The sequence below is a fragment of the Amphibalanus amphitrite genome, unplaced genomic scaffold, assembly GCF_019059575.1.
Source record: "Amphibalanus amphitrite isolate SeventyFive unplaced genomic scaffold, NRLGWU_Aamphi_draft 000082F_arrow, whole genome shotgun sequence".
Taxonomy (NCBI): domain Eukaryota; kingdom Metazoa; phylum Arthropoda; class Thecostraca; order Balanomorpha; family Balanidae; genus Amphibalanus; species Amphibalanus amphitrite.
The window spans coordinates 509860-525181 of record NW_024881578.1 but is presented as its reverse complement, the minus strand read 5'-3'; the positions used below and the strand labels follow the sequence as shown (position 1 = coordinate 525181).

General features: G+C 44.5%; 1 protein-coding gene across 12 annotated transcripts in view; it reads left to right on the top strand.

Annotated features, from left to right (window-relative positions):
* The window catches only part of LOC122379649 (alpha-2-macroglobulin-like), a 114932-nt gene that overhangs the window by 73625 nt on the left and 25985 nt on the right, over window positions 1-15322 (top strand). For 2 of the 12 annotated variants that reach the window (XM_043362012.1, XM_043362018.1), the window contains one exon: window positions 4475-4622. The exons of the other annotated variants lie outside the window; for them this stretch is intronic. In XM_043362012.1, the coding sequence (XP_043217947.1) occupies window positions 4475-4622 (148 nt within the window). The remainder of the gene's footprint in view (window positions 1-4474; window positions 4623-15322) is intronic. 12 annotated transcript variants of the gene reach the window in all.

Below are 15322 nucleotides of genomic sequence, written 5' to 3'. Positions count from 1 at the left end.
CATAGAATTCAATAGGCACACTCAATTAGTGATATGGACCACCTCTGGATGAAGTTCAGGTCAAGGTCAGGTCAAGGTCAGGTCAAGTGAGGTCAAATTTTGAAGTTGGTTGTTAAGGCCTAAAAAGGTGTCTATCTGATGCAGTTTTTCACGGCGAGTCGAATGGTGCTATTTTTGTTTCCGTACGAGGTCTAAAACTCCAAAAAATTCATTTTTTCAAAAATTTTGTGTGTCGTGACGTCATAAAATTTCGAATAACTCCCACATTTTTGAACCGATTCTTCTCAAAATTGGTATGTAGGTGCACATAGACCACTTCTCTGATATATATTCCGGTTTTTCGATAAACTCAAAATTTTGGATTTTATAATTATTTTCCCAAAAAAGTCGGTTTTTTGAAAAAAAAAAAATTGGGCAATTGGGCCAAAATCCAAAATTTTCAAAAAACCGAGATAGCCATTTGATAGAAAAAGTAGAATCACGTATAACCTTTTTTGTTACGTCTTGATCCCTTTAAAAATGAAGATGTTAGCGGCGTTTGAAATTTTGCGATTTTTGAGGCGAAAATGGCGAACATGACGTCGCTAAAACGTCATTTTCTCAAAAATTTTCCAACGGATTTCGCTCAAATTTTCAGGGAACGTGTCAAATTGATGTATGATAAGGTACTGAAAGTTTGACGTCGCTGGCGTAACGCGTTTAGAAGTTATTGGCGAAAAACGGGAGGGGGGGGGGGGGGCAGATTCTGCCCCCCCCCAGCGGGGCGCGGGTTAATACCTGGAAAGTACCTATATCCTTTGAGGCCTTAGAATCCTTACAACCGAAGTATTTTATCTTCAAAATATTTTTAGAAGCTGTAATCCGGGCAGTTTTTGCCCTTAAATCACTTACTTTTTACAAACAAAGCAATTTTCGGCTCTAGTATCTCGTCTTTCTACTATGAGTGAGCAAATCAGCGTGGCAACTAGCTACCCGCCAGCTGGCTTCTGGTTCACCGGCCCGACGCTGCGCGCCGGCGACGCCGCCCTAGCAATGACATTGACCTCCGCCGTCTGCTGCGGTCCAAAGCCAAGCCAGCGTGTAATTCAGGGAGCTCGGTCAGTCATGGTGGTGCCCGGGCGCAGTGACATCGACTTCCGCCGTCTACTACGGCTCGAAATACAAGCCAGCGTCAATTTGAAGAGCTCGGTCACCCGCAGCTGGCAGCTCAGTAGGTATATTGTCTAATCATTGTACTAACACTATATAGATTTGATAATTTCATAAACGTGCTTACGCTTTAGGTTTACGCGAGTGGTAAAAATAAATTAATGTAATAATATTTAGTAGAAAAGCAGCGAAGTAATGGGCCACTCATTCGAAAGGTTGAAAACCTTCTAGTAAGAACTACTCAAGTTCCTGAGGTATCAAAGGACCAAACAGGTATCTATTACATAGGTACAGCCCACCGCTAAAGTAATGTAGGGTTTTACCAATCTCAACGGTTGGCTTTGACTGGCGATTGTTTAATGCGGAGTGATCGAAAAGAAGATGTCAATAGCTAAAGTTGCAGCTGCAAGGGTGACGATACATACATATAAGCTACATTCAAAGTTTCATTGTAGTCTGGCTAATCGTTCCTAAGCATTCAGAAGCAGAACATACCCATGACTGAAACCCCACATTACTTCTGCTGTGGACTGTACGTACGTACCTACCCGCTATTCCGTCGTGAAAACGACTTCTATGAAGTTTTAGCCCGATATCTTCAAACATTAAATTATACGCGTTGGGTAGGTATAGTTAACCCTCGCCGGACCTATTGGTTTTCTACATACGCGCCGGCCGAGGGGGGGGGGGGCGGGTACGACCCCCCCCCCCTCGCCGTTTCGCCCCTGGTGGAGCTAGCGCGTCGCGGAAAAAAACGAGCGTGTGCGCCGTTACGAGACGCAGAGATTGGTACCCGATTTTAAGGTCCTAGGTCAACCGGTGACCTCTGAGGTCAGGTCAAGTGCCCCAGGGTACGGTTCAGTTTTTGGTGAATAACTTCGCAAAAAACGGCCGCAGAGCCGCGATTTTGGCAGCATCGTGTTCGCCCTGATCAGGCGCGTCGAATGATATACTTTTTGTCCGGGTCAGGTCAACTTGGGGTGTTGACCTCAGGTCAAGGTCAGGTCAGCACCCCCAGGTCACGAAGTTAGTCGAAAGAGGTCATGTCGCATATCATTCGATTCGGCAGGTCTTCCTGAGTCCATTGGTGGCTTTCCCGACTCGCTAGCTCAATTTGATCGGGAGTTATTGACGAAAAACTAATATGACCTTGATGACGTCATAAATGACGTCACGGAAGGTCAGCATTGCAAAAGTGACGCATCTAACCTTGCAAGGAGTGCATTAAATCACGATTCTGTGTGCTTGAGATAGTTGGAGATCGTTCCCGGCGCCAGAATAGCAGTTTGAATTTTTCCCCATTGACTTATAATGGTGAGGTCACGAAAATGACCTGACCTCATATGACCTTTAGGAAAAATCCGAGATATACAAGATGTGAGACTCATAATGGATACTAGATCCTGCAAGTTTCCTTTCCCTGTGACATCTCCTCTGGCAGTGAGGGCGTTGCGAAGTTGCGACATCTGAAGACCGTGCAGAGGTTCACTTATGACGTCATAGGTCAGTGACCTGACCTGACCCAAAAATGCGGTTGGTGTCAAAAGATGCGGCTTGGATCAAAGGTCAGGTATGCCAAGTTTCAGCTCTCTATCGCCAGCGTGTTCGGAGCTATCGCGAAAAAACCCTATGGGGGGGCGGCACCCGCCCCCCCCCCTCGGCCGGCGAGGGTTAATATTTCACTAGTATCAATTGTTCCGATCCATTTTTCAGACTTTTTGGACATCTTACACCAAGATGAATAGGGCCATCGTGTTCCTGAGCTCAAACTGGATCTGATAAATGTGCAGATTGATAGATACCATGTTTTGTTGAAAAATCTCAACTTCGAAATTTGACCCTTTTTTACCTGAAAGTGACCTGACCTCAGCTTTATTCAGCTGAAAATGGTCTAAGTGACAGAGGGGACAATGTATTCAAAATCTATGACTGAAATGGACCAAAAAAAAAACATGTAGGTATCGCGTGACCAGTTCACGATATAAAATTTTCTTGACTTAGGATAACCTGGCCTTGACCTGACAATGCGAAGTACAAGTTCGGTACCCTCATGGTGTGTTGGGAAAACTGCTTCTAGGAAGTTTTAGCCCGATATCTTCAAACATTATACTAGATGCCGGCAGCGCTCGTGCGTTGCCTTGGGCCAGAATTGGAGGATCCATAGCCCAATGAAATGTGCATTATTTTGGAGGCCTTGCCTGGGTCTACCATTGAACCGATTTTGAGGTTGATAGCTTAAAATTTATTTGAGCCAGAGGAACTCACGTCAAAACGGTTTTCCGACCCCAGCACGTGCAGCCTGCACCCCTCGCAGACGTTGACCCCCCTGGAAACTGGTTCAAGGTGTTACCGATGTGTCCCACCAGTATGGCTTTGCCCGTGACCTCGGGTTGACCTGTAGCCTTGACAAAAAATTTCGCGTCACCGAAGCTTTGAAGCGGAATAGCATGTGCCACGAAGCACCGAGCGAACCGAGGCCAGCACCAAAAGTTTACCTCGCCGGAGACGAATCAAACGGTCCCACTTTCGTCCCGATCGGTCCACCCATTTTGACTCCAGGTCCAAAAAAGCTTGGACAAACTCACTCACATACTCACTCACTCACTGACAAACAGGTTCAGCCGAACTTTTTTTCAGCGACCCACCAATGGGAATTTCCGGATGCAAAAGCATGCTATCGCATGCTTTGGATCCTTCAATTCTGGATTATACGCGTTAGGTGTATTTAATATAACAACATATATCAATATATATCATATTGCATATCATATAATATCAACGAGTATGCAAACCAAAAATGATTCTGAACTGACTTGTTAGCCGGCGGCCAGAGCCCAAATTGTGCATTAGTCAAAATGTTGATCATTTTTACTTTGACCTGTCCTGTGACGTCATCGGAGACTTTGAGGGCAATGAAATTAGGTTTCTTCCGTCAGTTTGTGCAGGGCTAACAGACGCCGTTTGAATTTTGACAATCGGCCCAGTAGTTTAGGATATAGAAGTCGGGGCTCTGTTGAGCCCCCCCCCCCCCCCCCCCAGTCAGCCGCGTTATGGAAAATACCCCAGTCCTGCGCGGGATAACTTTCACCAGCCGTGGTTAAAAAGACCTACTAAAACAACTTTCATCTATCGACATAGGCACACGAATATCTAGATTATGCTTGTAACTTTCAACGTGTTGGAAGTTAATATGTAGTAGACAGGTAAAATATAAATACTCGTACATTCTAGGAAAACAGGAATCAATATGGTTTCTTCCCTGATTGACCACAACATACCTCATCCTTAGGCTAGCTGGTGAATGCTCTATTTGCTGTTATTTCAGCCGAGTTCCGTTCTGGTTCTGTCTGATTTGGACCTTGAGACTCGCCACTGTGTGAAGCACAGCCGACGCGTACCCTACCGTAGGGGTGGGATGCACAGGCACCGCATAGCGGGTGGCTCAACCCGACTAGCTCACAATCGTCCTTCAGGTTTGGAAAGCGTTTCACCATTACCACTGTGGAGATCATTTTTGTGCGATCGTTTTAGCATGTGGCATTACAAAGATACCTATGTAGTTCATAGCTGCAGCAGAACTTTGTGGGGATTTCACTCGGATCCCTGTCGAATGCGGGTGCATGTAAAATTCCGTGACCTAGGCTGACCCAGCCTTGACCCTAAAAACTAAAAGTACCTACAAGCTTGGTATCCTTGGAGTGTCATAGGCAATGGCATGTATTTACGAATGTGTAAACTAGAGACGTCAATCGGATACTAACTTTTTGGTAGGTATCCCGATACCAAACCGATACCAACTTGGTATTTGGTATTTCAAACGTAATGTGTTTGGTATTTTGTTGGTATCATGAGCCCTCGCTAATATAGGTATAAGGGGCTAAGAAATCGGTAAAAAAAATGGTATTTCACACATATTCCCCAAGTTGGTTTGGTTTCGGTATTTCCCCACGGTTTTGGTTGGTATTTGGTTTGGTATCGGTATTCCGATTTTCCGTAATTGACAGTTGACACTACTAGTGTAAACCAAAAATAAGCTTGATGTGACGTGACTTGTTAGCAGGGGCATTCCACGATAGATCGTACCACTTTTTTCCAATTTGACACCCTTTTCTCTCGGATTTTAACGATAATTGGTCTAAGGGGTAATCAGGGGCTCTGAATTCTCCTGTAACAATTTCAGGCTTATCAGATGAGTGGTTTTTGAGTTATAGTGTATAACATGTTTTGGATCTTGCGTTGCAGCCCCAAGTTTGGCGGGCTGTAGCCTGTAACTCTAAGACGGATAATCCAAATGCCAAATGCTATACGGCTTTGAACTTGCATTGAATCAATGAATAATATGCATTTTAACCCTATTAGTGGCAGGCTCCTGGCTACCCCCTATTAGTGGCAGGGGGGGGCTGTTTACGACCCCCCCTTGATATCTCGAGATCTAACGGGCCGATTTTCAAAATTCAAACGGCATTCGATTTCGCTCAACGTGATCTACATTTCTAAAAAAATAAAAATTAAAAATGTCAATAGGGGGGGGGGGGTAGAGGGGGGTAAAAACGGGCAAATTGCAGATACATTTTAGACTGTTTATCACGGCCAGGTTTCTGAACCAATCTTAACGCAACTTTTGCCGATCGATAGAGAATGAACCAGGAATTCACATGGATCCTAAAAATATGCATTTTCAAAAATCATAGGCGGATACAGATCATTGAGATTGGGGGTGCACAAAAAGTATAGTAAATAAGGTTTTTGTTGGTACTGTTTCTAAAAAGGGTGGTAATGGTCTTGTTATGTTACAATTTTCTTATGAGAGAACGACTACAATTGTATTGGTCATGCATAGGCGGTGTCAGGGCACCTATGTTGGGAGGTAAAACATAACCCCCCTTTTTGGACGCCTGGATCCGCCTATTATAGCAAAAACGTGTCAAAAGAGGATGCACAATAACTGTATATGTTATCACATGATACCTTTCATTCACTGTTTGTAAAACTGGTGCAGCATCGTGATCTTCGCCCAAATGACTCGCTTCACGAATAGGACCCCCCAATTCCCAGTGCTCTGGAGCCGCCCCTGGTAAAGTTATGAACTTGAAATTTTCAGGGAATGTGCCCAATTTAGTTTTAGGAAAAGTCAGAAAATTTCAGCATCGTAGCTTCAGCGGTTTCGGAGATATTCCCGAAAAACCTGAGGGGTGGATAAAAACAACCCCCCCCCTGCCACTAATAGGGTTAAAAATTTTGAAATGTGTACTATTTTTTGATATATAACACCTTGAGTTTCCTTTCATTTGCATTTTTATACCTTTGGGACCAATTTTTTTTTTTTGAATTTTTATTTACTTAAAAACATTTTTGGATCGTTTTTAAATGCAAAAAAATTAGGAAGGTGTTCTTTCTATAAATATACTTATTTTGCGTCACCGTAATGGTCTCGAATTGTGATTTCGGAAGAGAGCCTACAAATGGTGTGGTAAAGCTGCCTAGTGACATCACTAGTTACTGAAAGTTCAATTGAAGTCATTTTTGCCTCACTTTTGCATTGTTGACCTTGCGTGACGTCATTCGTACGTCACTAGGGTCATAAGAGTTTTTCGTTAATAACTCTCGATCAAATTGAGCTAGAGAGACGGGACAGCTACCAATGGACTCGGGAAGACCTTGCGAATCGAATGATGTGCAATATGATCTCATTCACCCAGCTTCGTGGCCTGACCCGACTGTTAACCATCTCTGTGGCGGCGCTGTTTGTCCAGTAGGCCTACTAAAAAAGTCCCCCGCTCCAGGGGCGGCCGGCCGGCCGAACCCCCGGATTCCAGCCCCGACTCTATTGCGCAGGCCGCGGCAGCGACACGGGTCAGGTCGCGGCGCCCGGCGAGTGGGTCAGTTGGCGGCGGCCGGCCGTGGAGTGAGGACGCAGTGTGTGGGGCGCAGAGATGACGCAGTGCAGAGGAGGGGAAGATAATGACTCTGCACGATACCGGAAATGATGCCTTTGTGATCTAAATTAAACACCTGCAGTGTATATCCTCCCTTGCCCCAAGTATCATAATCCTTCAATAATCCGTAATGGCCATTCAACGCAAGCAAGCAAACAAAACAACCCGTTTAGCGGCGGACATCATCTCGGATAAAAAAAGCGACAGTGATGATTAGAATAGACTTAGCGCGAGGGCAAATCGAGGGGTATAACTATATGTATCACATTATCACATACCGAGTATTTTATTCCCATCTAGCGAATTAACCCTCGCCGGCACAGGCCATTTTGAGTCCTTCGACGGCACAAGGGGGGGGGGGTTGGTACGACCCCCCCTCGCGTTTGGCCTCTGATCAAGCTAGAGCTTCGCAGAAAAAACGAGCGTGTTGCCCGTCACGAGACGAAGCCGATGATACCCAATTTTAGGGTCCTAGGTCATCGGGTGACCTTCCAGGTCAGGTCAATGACCCGAAAACCGGGAAAATCGGGACCTGTTAGAAAGTCGTAAAGTGTGGCTGCTATGTGGTTTTCCGGGGTGCTGATCACGAATATCGTGTTAGTTTTGATCAGAGATGATGTCTTTAAGCATTTAGACCAGGTCGGGTCAGGTCAGGTCAGGTCAACCGGTAGGGGTTGTGACGGGTATTCGTAATACGTGTCAACCGCCTCGGACAGCTTCGTAACATGTTACGAAGGCACCAAAACTACTTCGTAAATGTTCAAATGGTTGCTAAATTCGAATTCAGCTCCAAAAACTAGCCTAGAAACATGTAAAACTCGAAAAAGTGAACCGAGGTCACCCAAGGTCACCAAAGGTCAATGACCTGACCTGACCCTCAGGTGACCTTGACACCCACCCTAATGCATGGGAGCAACATCAAATCACATGTTTGAACGTTTGAAACCACGAAAAGCTTGCAAACGCGCGGCTAATGCGAGCCGACATGTGCCGAACCGCGATTTCGGCCAAACATGGTCACAGAAAAGAGGTCACAGGTCAAAGGTCATTAAGGTCAGGGTCATGAATTTTTCAGGGTAGGTGTAAAATTGATCAATGCGAGGGTACTGAAAGTTTCGTCGCGATCGGCCGCTTTTTACGCGAGTTATTCGCGAAAAACCTTAGGGGGGGTTGCATCAACCCCCCCCCCCTGTGCCGGCGAGGGTTAAGATTGGGGATCTTGTCCAACAAGTCAGCGGCCGTTCTAGACACAGATAATCGATAAATGCCTTGTTTTTGGTCGCATCATTATCTGCAATAATTCGAAGCGAGGTTTAACCCTCGCCGGCCGAGAAGAAGGGGTGGATGCCGCCACCATGTATTTTTTTGCGGTAGCTCAAAGCACAATGATGATAGAAGGCTGACATTTCACATGCCTTACATTTCATTGCCGAATCACTTGACATCAACCACGTTTTCAGGTCAGGTCACTTCACTATGATGTCTTAATTAGGTAAACCTCTGCACGGTTGTCGGTAATAAAATGATGCAATCCGCAATGCACTTAGTGACATATAAGCATAATGGGGAATAATGGAAACTGTTAATTTGGCGTCGGAAATTATCTGAAACTATACCTCAAGCACATGAAATCGTGACTTCATACATTCTTGGCAAGATCTAATGCTTCACTTTTGCATTGTTCACCTTGCGTGACGTCATTTATGACATCACTAGGGTCATACGAGTGCTTCGTCAATAACTCCCGATCAAAATGAGCTAGCCAGTCGGGACAGCCATCAATGGACTTTGCAAGACTTGTCGAATCAAATGTTATGCAACATGTCCTCCTTTCAACAGCTTCGTGACCTGTGTTGCCCTAACATGACATTGACCTGAGGTAAACATCCTAAATTGCTTCACCTAAACAAAAAAGCATATACTCGTAAATCGACGCGTCTGAGAACAGAAAACACGATTGTGTCGAAATGACGATAATGTGCTTAGTTTTTTTACCAAAACCGATCAAATGCCTTGGGGCCCTTGACCTGCCCTAAGAGGTCACTGATATTTTAAAATGGGGTACCAGAAAGGTTTCAAATGACCCATTTTTCCCGCACAAGTCTTTCTATTCAAGGTCATAATACCAGGTCACGTCAAGTGACCTTACCTCAAGAAAAGTGCCTGTGCTCATCATATCTTAATACACCAACTAACCGATCGCTTCAGAACTTTCAGCGATTTTAATGGGCAACAGTCTATGTATTTGAAACGTTTACCTTGCAAGTTTGACATTGTTGACAGAAAGGCCGGGTCAATTTTGAGATCGCTCAAGTCAATGGGAGAAAATTGAACTGCGTTTTTTTTTTTTGGACGGAACGCATAATAAACACTCTGAAAACATGTGGTGCTGAGAGACAATACTGAATGAGAAAATTGTTTGTTTTGTTGGGGGCCATCTTTTTCGGTCTGAAAAGGCCCTTGCAGAGCTATGACATAACTATGTTGTGTAGTAATTGGGTTGTGCGAGCCAGCGACAGTGATCTGAGGAAGCGAGACTGTTCCCGTGGGACGATTGCCCTGTCGGGACGGTCCAGCCGTCTCCCAAACAGTCACCCGAAGAGGATTATGTGTCCTGGAATGGATCCGACATCAACTACTGGTTGACTGGCGGGGTGACCTCCAGTCCAGAGAGGGAAGCATGAAGACTAGCACGCGCACTGCAGCGGGTCTGAGCCGAACACGAACTGCAGGGGGGGGGGGTTGAAAACAACCCCCCCTGAGATCTCGAAAACGGCGCAACGTAGCGACAAGCGGTAAACGGCGTTGGATAGGTTGAGATGAGATCTACAAGAAATACTAAGATCATTTTTGGGTCAGGTCAAAAACGAGGTCACCAGAGGTCACCGAAGACAAAATGTTACGATTTTCACAACAGGAATTTCGCGGTAGTTTTTCTTGAATAACTTGTCTTGCACACAAGACAGAGGATCGATTCGAACGCCATCGTTCTTAGCTCGTCAAGGCGCATCGAATGATATATGATATGACCTCGAAAGGTCAAGTTGAAAAAATTGACCTCAGGTCAAGGTCATGACCTTACCGAAATAGGTCATGTTGCATATCATTCGATCCGCATTGACGAGAAAAACACGATAAACGTCGAACGGAGTCTCTATCTCTATTCAATCTCAAGTTATTGAAGAAAAACCGCTGGTGACCTCAGGTGACCTAAGATGACCTGGAGATCACCTTCCAAAGGTCATAAGTGATATGTTTCGGTGAAATCACCAACAGGGACCTGTAATACTATGATCCTGAGCGTATTGAAGTCATAGGATGGCATTCAGAGTAAGTTGAAATTTCTCCCATTGACTTTTAATGGGCCGGTCGCAAAAATGACCTGACCTTAGGTCATCGATATAAAAATTCCGAGATATACAAGTTGTAGCTCGTGATGACTTTACTATTTCCTGTGGGTTTCAAGATCATATCTCAACAACTGTGGGCTTGGTGGGATTGCAAACTTCGAAATTTACGTTTCGAGGTAGGGTCACTTGACCTGACCTGGTGACCTGACCATAGGTCACCTGGGGTCAAAATTTTTACTCAAGGTGTGCAAAAGTTGGGAGAACAGGTATGCAAAATTTGGCGGCGCTACGCGCCGCCGTTTTCTCGCGATTTGCGAAAAACCACAGGGGGGGGGTTGAAAACAACCCCCCCCTGCAGTGCGCGTGCTAGGGGCGATGCGAATTGGTTTTTCCTGAGGATAGCGAGGAAGGAAGGAATCTAGCACCCTTGAACCTTCCTTATACTGAATGTATCTCAAGCTGTTAAATCTCCTAAGCGTTTTTTTCTCGACATCGTCAAGGTGTCATTAACAAAAATATGAAATCCGGGAGATAAATTAAATATAGAAATTGTGGCCAACAGAACATTACCAGTTGCGTTCAACATACTCGTAAGCATGTTCACACACCCAGCTTACATATGAGCCATGTAATAATTATTTTTGATAGACATGCTTAAGTTATGAAATCATCTGAAGAGCTTATAAAGTTCCACGATACGGATCTAATATCCTGCTATGCATTATGACCATTTCTGGTCATGGTCATGTCTTTGAACATAGGCCAAATTTTTCAAATGACCTTTTAAGATCAACTTTTGATTCATTCGAAGCGTTTTGATAAGAGGAACACGAGGCTGGTAAAATTAATTTCATGCAAGTTTTAAGCTAAAAACTTTTAAGTATTTGTGGAAAAGCAATTGGTTTTCTCATAATACCGATGGTGGCAGTAGTTGTTATTTACATGCTAAGCCGTTAACCTTAATTAAATCTGACAATATTATTCAGACATAGCCGTAAGCGAGCTAATTTTTGTGTTAGGTTAGGCTCTTTCGATCGATTTCAGAGTGGGAAGGATGATAGGAATTAGGGGGAGACAGGGGGCCTGGGCGGGAGTCCTGGACCTCATGCTCCGCTGGGGCCGAGCCCATCACGTAGGTTGGATTGCCCTGACACATGGATAGCCCTGGGCGGTGTTTCACGGCCCCGCGCTGCAGCACGTTGCACTGCGCTGCTGCATTGTTGCGGCGGTTGATATGAATTCGGCTCCACGCTAGCGTTGCGAGCTTCCGAGTCTCATTGCACTGCGCTGCTGCATTGTTGCGGCGGTTGATATGAATTCGGCTCCACGCTAGCGTTGCGAGCTTCCGAGTCTGTTGATGTTTCCATGGAAATTGGAAACCCAATGCACCGGTGCGCGCAACGCACCCTGTCAAGCAAAATCTTACCATCGATGACCTCTAGTGACATGACCTCTGCCTGTGACCCGATCCAAAATTGGCTGAAGTATTTTTTTTTCTTTTTGCTTCTTTTGACGCTACTTCTAATACCACTTAAATGCCCAAAGCTGAGTTAAAAGAATGATGCTCAATCCCCATTTCCCCTCCAACAGGGCGTGAGAGTCTAGGCATTCCTGTGGGGCACGGGCTAACAATGACTATCTCATAATCATTGTGGCCATGAACATCTACTGCCATTCCTTAACACCGTTTTCGCTGCGCTGAGCGGTGGCCGTCCCGTTTGTTGGATTCTACAGCTGGCTGGCGGAAAGCGTTACCGGCCGCCCGTCCAGCGCCCGCGGGCCGGACCGAGCGGTCCCGCTGACCCTACCTGACCTGAGCCCGGCGCGATATGGGACAGGCAGACGGGGGTTCGGCTCAGCGAATGCAGCGCCCACTGGTGCTGGGGACTTTTTTAATAGACCTACTGTCCAGCACCGCGCTGGTTGGCTTTGCCCCGGACTCGGTGCGGTCACGTGATGCCCGGGGGCTAGCTGTCGGCTGGGCCGCCCGGTCGGGGAGGGGAGCCAAATACACGGCAGTGTGCTGACCCGAAGTCAGCGTTAACCCGCGCCCTGGTGGGGTCTGTTTATAACGCGACCTGGTGGGGGGGGGGCTATTTTTTGCCCCCCCCCCCCCCCTCGTATCTCCGAAACTATTGGACGGATCCGCAAAATTCAAACGGCGTTCGAAAGGCCTGTCAAATTTGTCGAGGGAAACCAAATTTCATTGACCTCGGAGTCACCGATGACGTCACAGGTCAGGTCAAAGATGAAATGTTTCACCGTTCACGGGTCATCTAGGGAATGCGCTATAACACCGAAGAAAACGCATTTTGTCGAGAATCAGCGATAGGGCGTCGGTTGCCTAGTACATATGTTGCTATAAGAGGTCACTGACATTACCAGGTCAGGTCACAGGTTAGGTCACCAAGGGTCACAGGTCAGGTCACATGAACCAACTTTAGATACTAAGGTTGTGCGATGCATGTTTTATGGCCAATTTTTCATTTCCAACTCAATGGTGTTGGTTATAAGACTATCAGGTACGGCTTAGGTCACTTTCTCGTGGAGGTCAGGTCAAGGTCAGGTCAAAAAAGGTCAAATTTCAAAGTTGATATTTTTGCATAAAATGGGTATTGATTCGATGCAGCTCGTCACGGGGAGTCTAATGGTGGTCTTTGTTTTGCGCTACGAGGTCTATAATTGCTAAAAATTGAGTTTGAAAATTTGACGTCATCAATTTTGAACAGTTTTTTCGCTATAACTTGGCCAAAAAAAGAGGTACCGATCTCAAATTTGGTATGTAGATAGAGGGCGGTAGGGACTATCAAGATTACTTTACTACTCAGGTTGGTTCACTAGGGAAATAAAGGCGCCGTAGCTACGTCACGGATTTGGTAGCAATCTGGTAGCAATTTTTGCAGACATCAATGGCGCACGTGTTGTTTGATCGTCGCCAATACTATTTTACTGCACTATTTTGTTATTTCACTGCAATGTATTGAACATTACATTTGAAAATTAAAATAAAGAAATATTCGTAACCCAGCAAGTCAGTTATTCTTTGAGGCAGCATTCTGTCAGCATTGAGCCTTCAGAATGTGTGATTTGATAGACTTTCCCACATTTTCTACTCTTGTGGAAAACTTTCTTAGTCATCAAAAAAGTATGCACATATGAATAATTAGAAATTCATTTTCAAAGATTTATAGAAATAAGATTTCACATTACATCATCATAAGGCTACCTGTCCATTTCGTCCAACCAATTAAATATTCATCCAGCAGAATGCAGGTACCTCTGAGAAGGTACTGATATCTCTTATCTACACCAATATAGGAAAATGACAGAGACTGAGAAGCTATTAAAACTTCAGCGTATGAAAGGGATGTTATGGCTTATGCACATTGAATAACATCAGATAATGCTTTTCAACCATCTCATTCACCAGCACACATCAATCCGGCTCCTGGCTTCTGTCAAGGAAACATTCCAAAATAATGCATTATTTTATTTCATTGACCACCTTGCAAAAGACAAACAGCAAACACATCACCACCAAAAACAAAAAGTGAACAGGTAGGTACCAGCTGATCTAGCCGTGCTGTGTCATGTGCTTTTGAAAAGCTTGAGCAGTCAGGGTTGAATAAACACCCCAAACTTAGCCATTCACGCATGAACAAGTGCAAATTCTGGTCGAGCATTTTAATAAAAATGAAACTAACAGCATTGTAGGTTACAATTATAAAAAAGACAATTACAAAAAACAGCAGAGCTTACTCTACAAGGCATAACCATTAATTTTATAACTGACATCCAAATTCGCATCTCCGGAGTTTAACCCACCTACCAGCCACCTGCACATTTCTGCGCACATGTGCTGCGCAGTGTGCACAGTCACTACACATTACACAATTATGAGAATTAAAATAGTTTTAAACAATCAAGCAAGTCAGGACTGGTATGCAGATTCACAAGTTCTCTCAACATCTTCAATTACCAACAATCAAGAGCACCTTGTGATCTCAGTAACTCCGCAGATCCATCTTCTGTTTTCCATTTTCAGTTTTCAATTGAAATATAAGTTCCATCTGGGAGACACATGTTGCATCATTATGTTTAAACAATTATTATGCTTGAACTTTTGATTTTTCATGTGAACTTCACTTCAAAAGTTGATTCAATGTTTAAAGTTGATATAATTTGTATAATGCTACGATCACGGCGCACCAATTCACAGATAACTTGAAAATAACCAAGCAAAAGCCATATTCTTCAGCAAACTATGAGAGCTACCTGATCCATGCTGCGTTGAAATAATTGAAAATCGCCAAAATCAGTCAAAATATGACAATTAAATTAATATAAACTTCACAAAACTCTGATTTGTGAGGCAATGCGCAACAGAAATGCGAGGGAATATGGTAGTAATCTGGTAGCAATTATGAAGGATTTCCCTGTCGCTGATGAAAAAACACTTGAAACAAAATTTTCAACGCAGAGGAAATCCTTCATTATGAGTTGCAGGGACCATTTGATTGGCCCATTTTAGATAAATATAGGCCGAATGTTTCGATTTCAACCCCATTTATCGTAATGAGACGAATCCATTGGCTTAGTGGTACGTCTTTTGAACACATGTAGGCCTTACATTTCTCCTTAGCCCGCCTGAAACACACCATGCTTTGCATGCATTTCTATGGGTGAAGGAAAATTCATGCGCCGTGATGACGTCACGGTAAAGGAATTCTGAAGCTCGTGAACGGGGGCTGGGGACTATCACATATATTCCGGTTTTTTTCGAAATTCAAAAAAAAAATTGGATTTTTCGGCTATTATAATCAAAAAATCTATTTTTTGATTTTTGGGGCTCAAAATCCAAAAATTTCAAAAATCCGAGATAGCAGT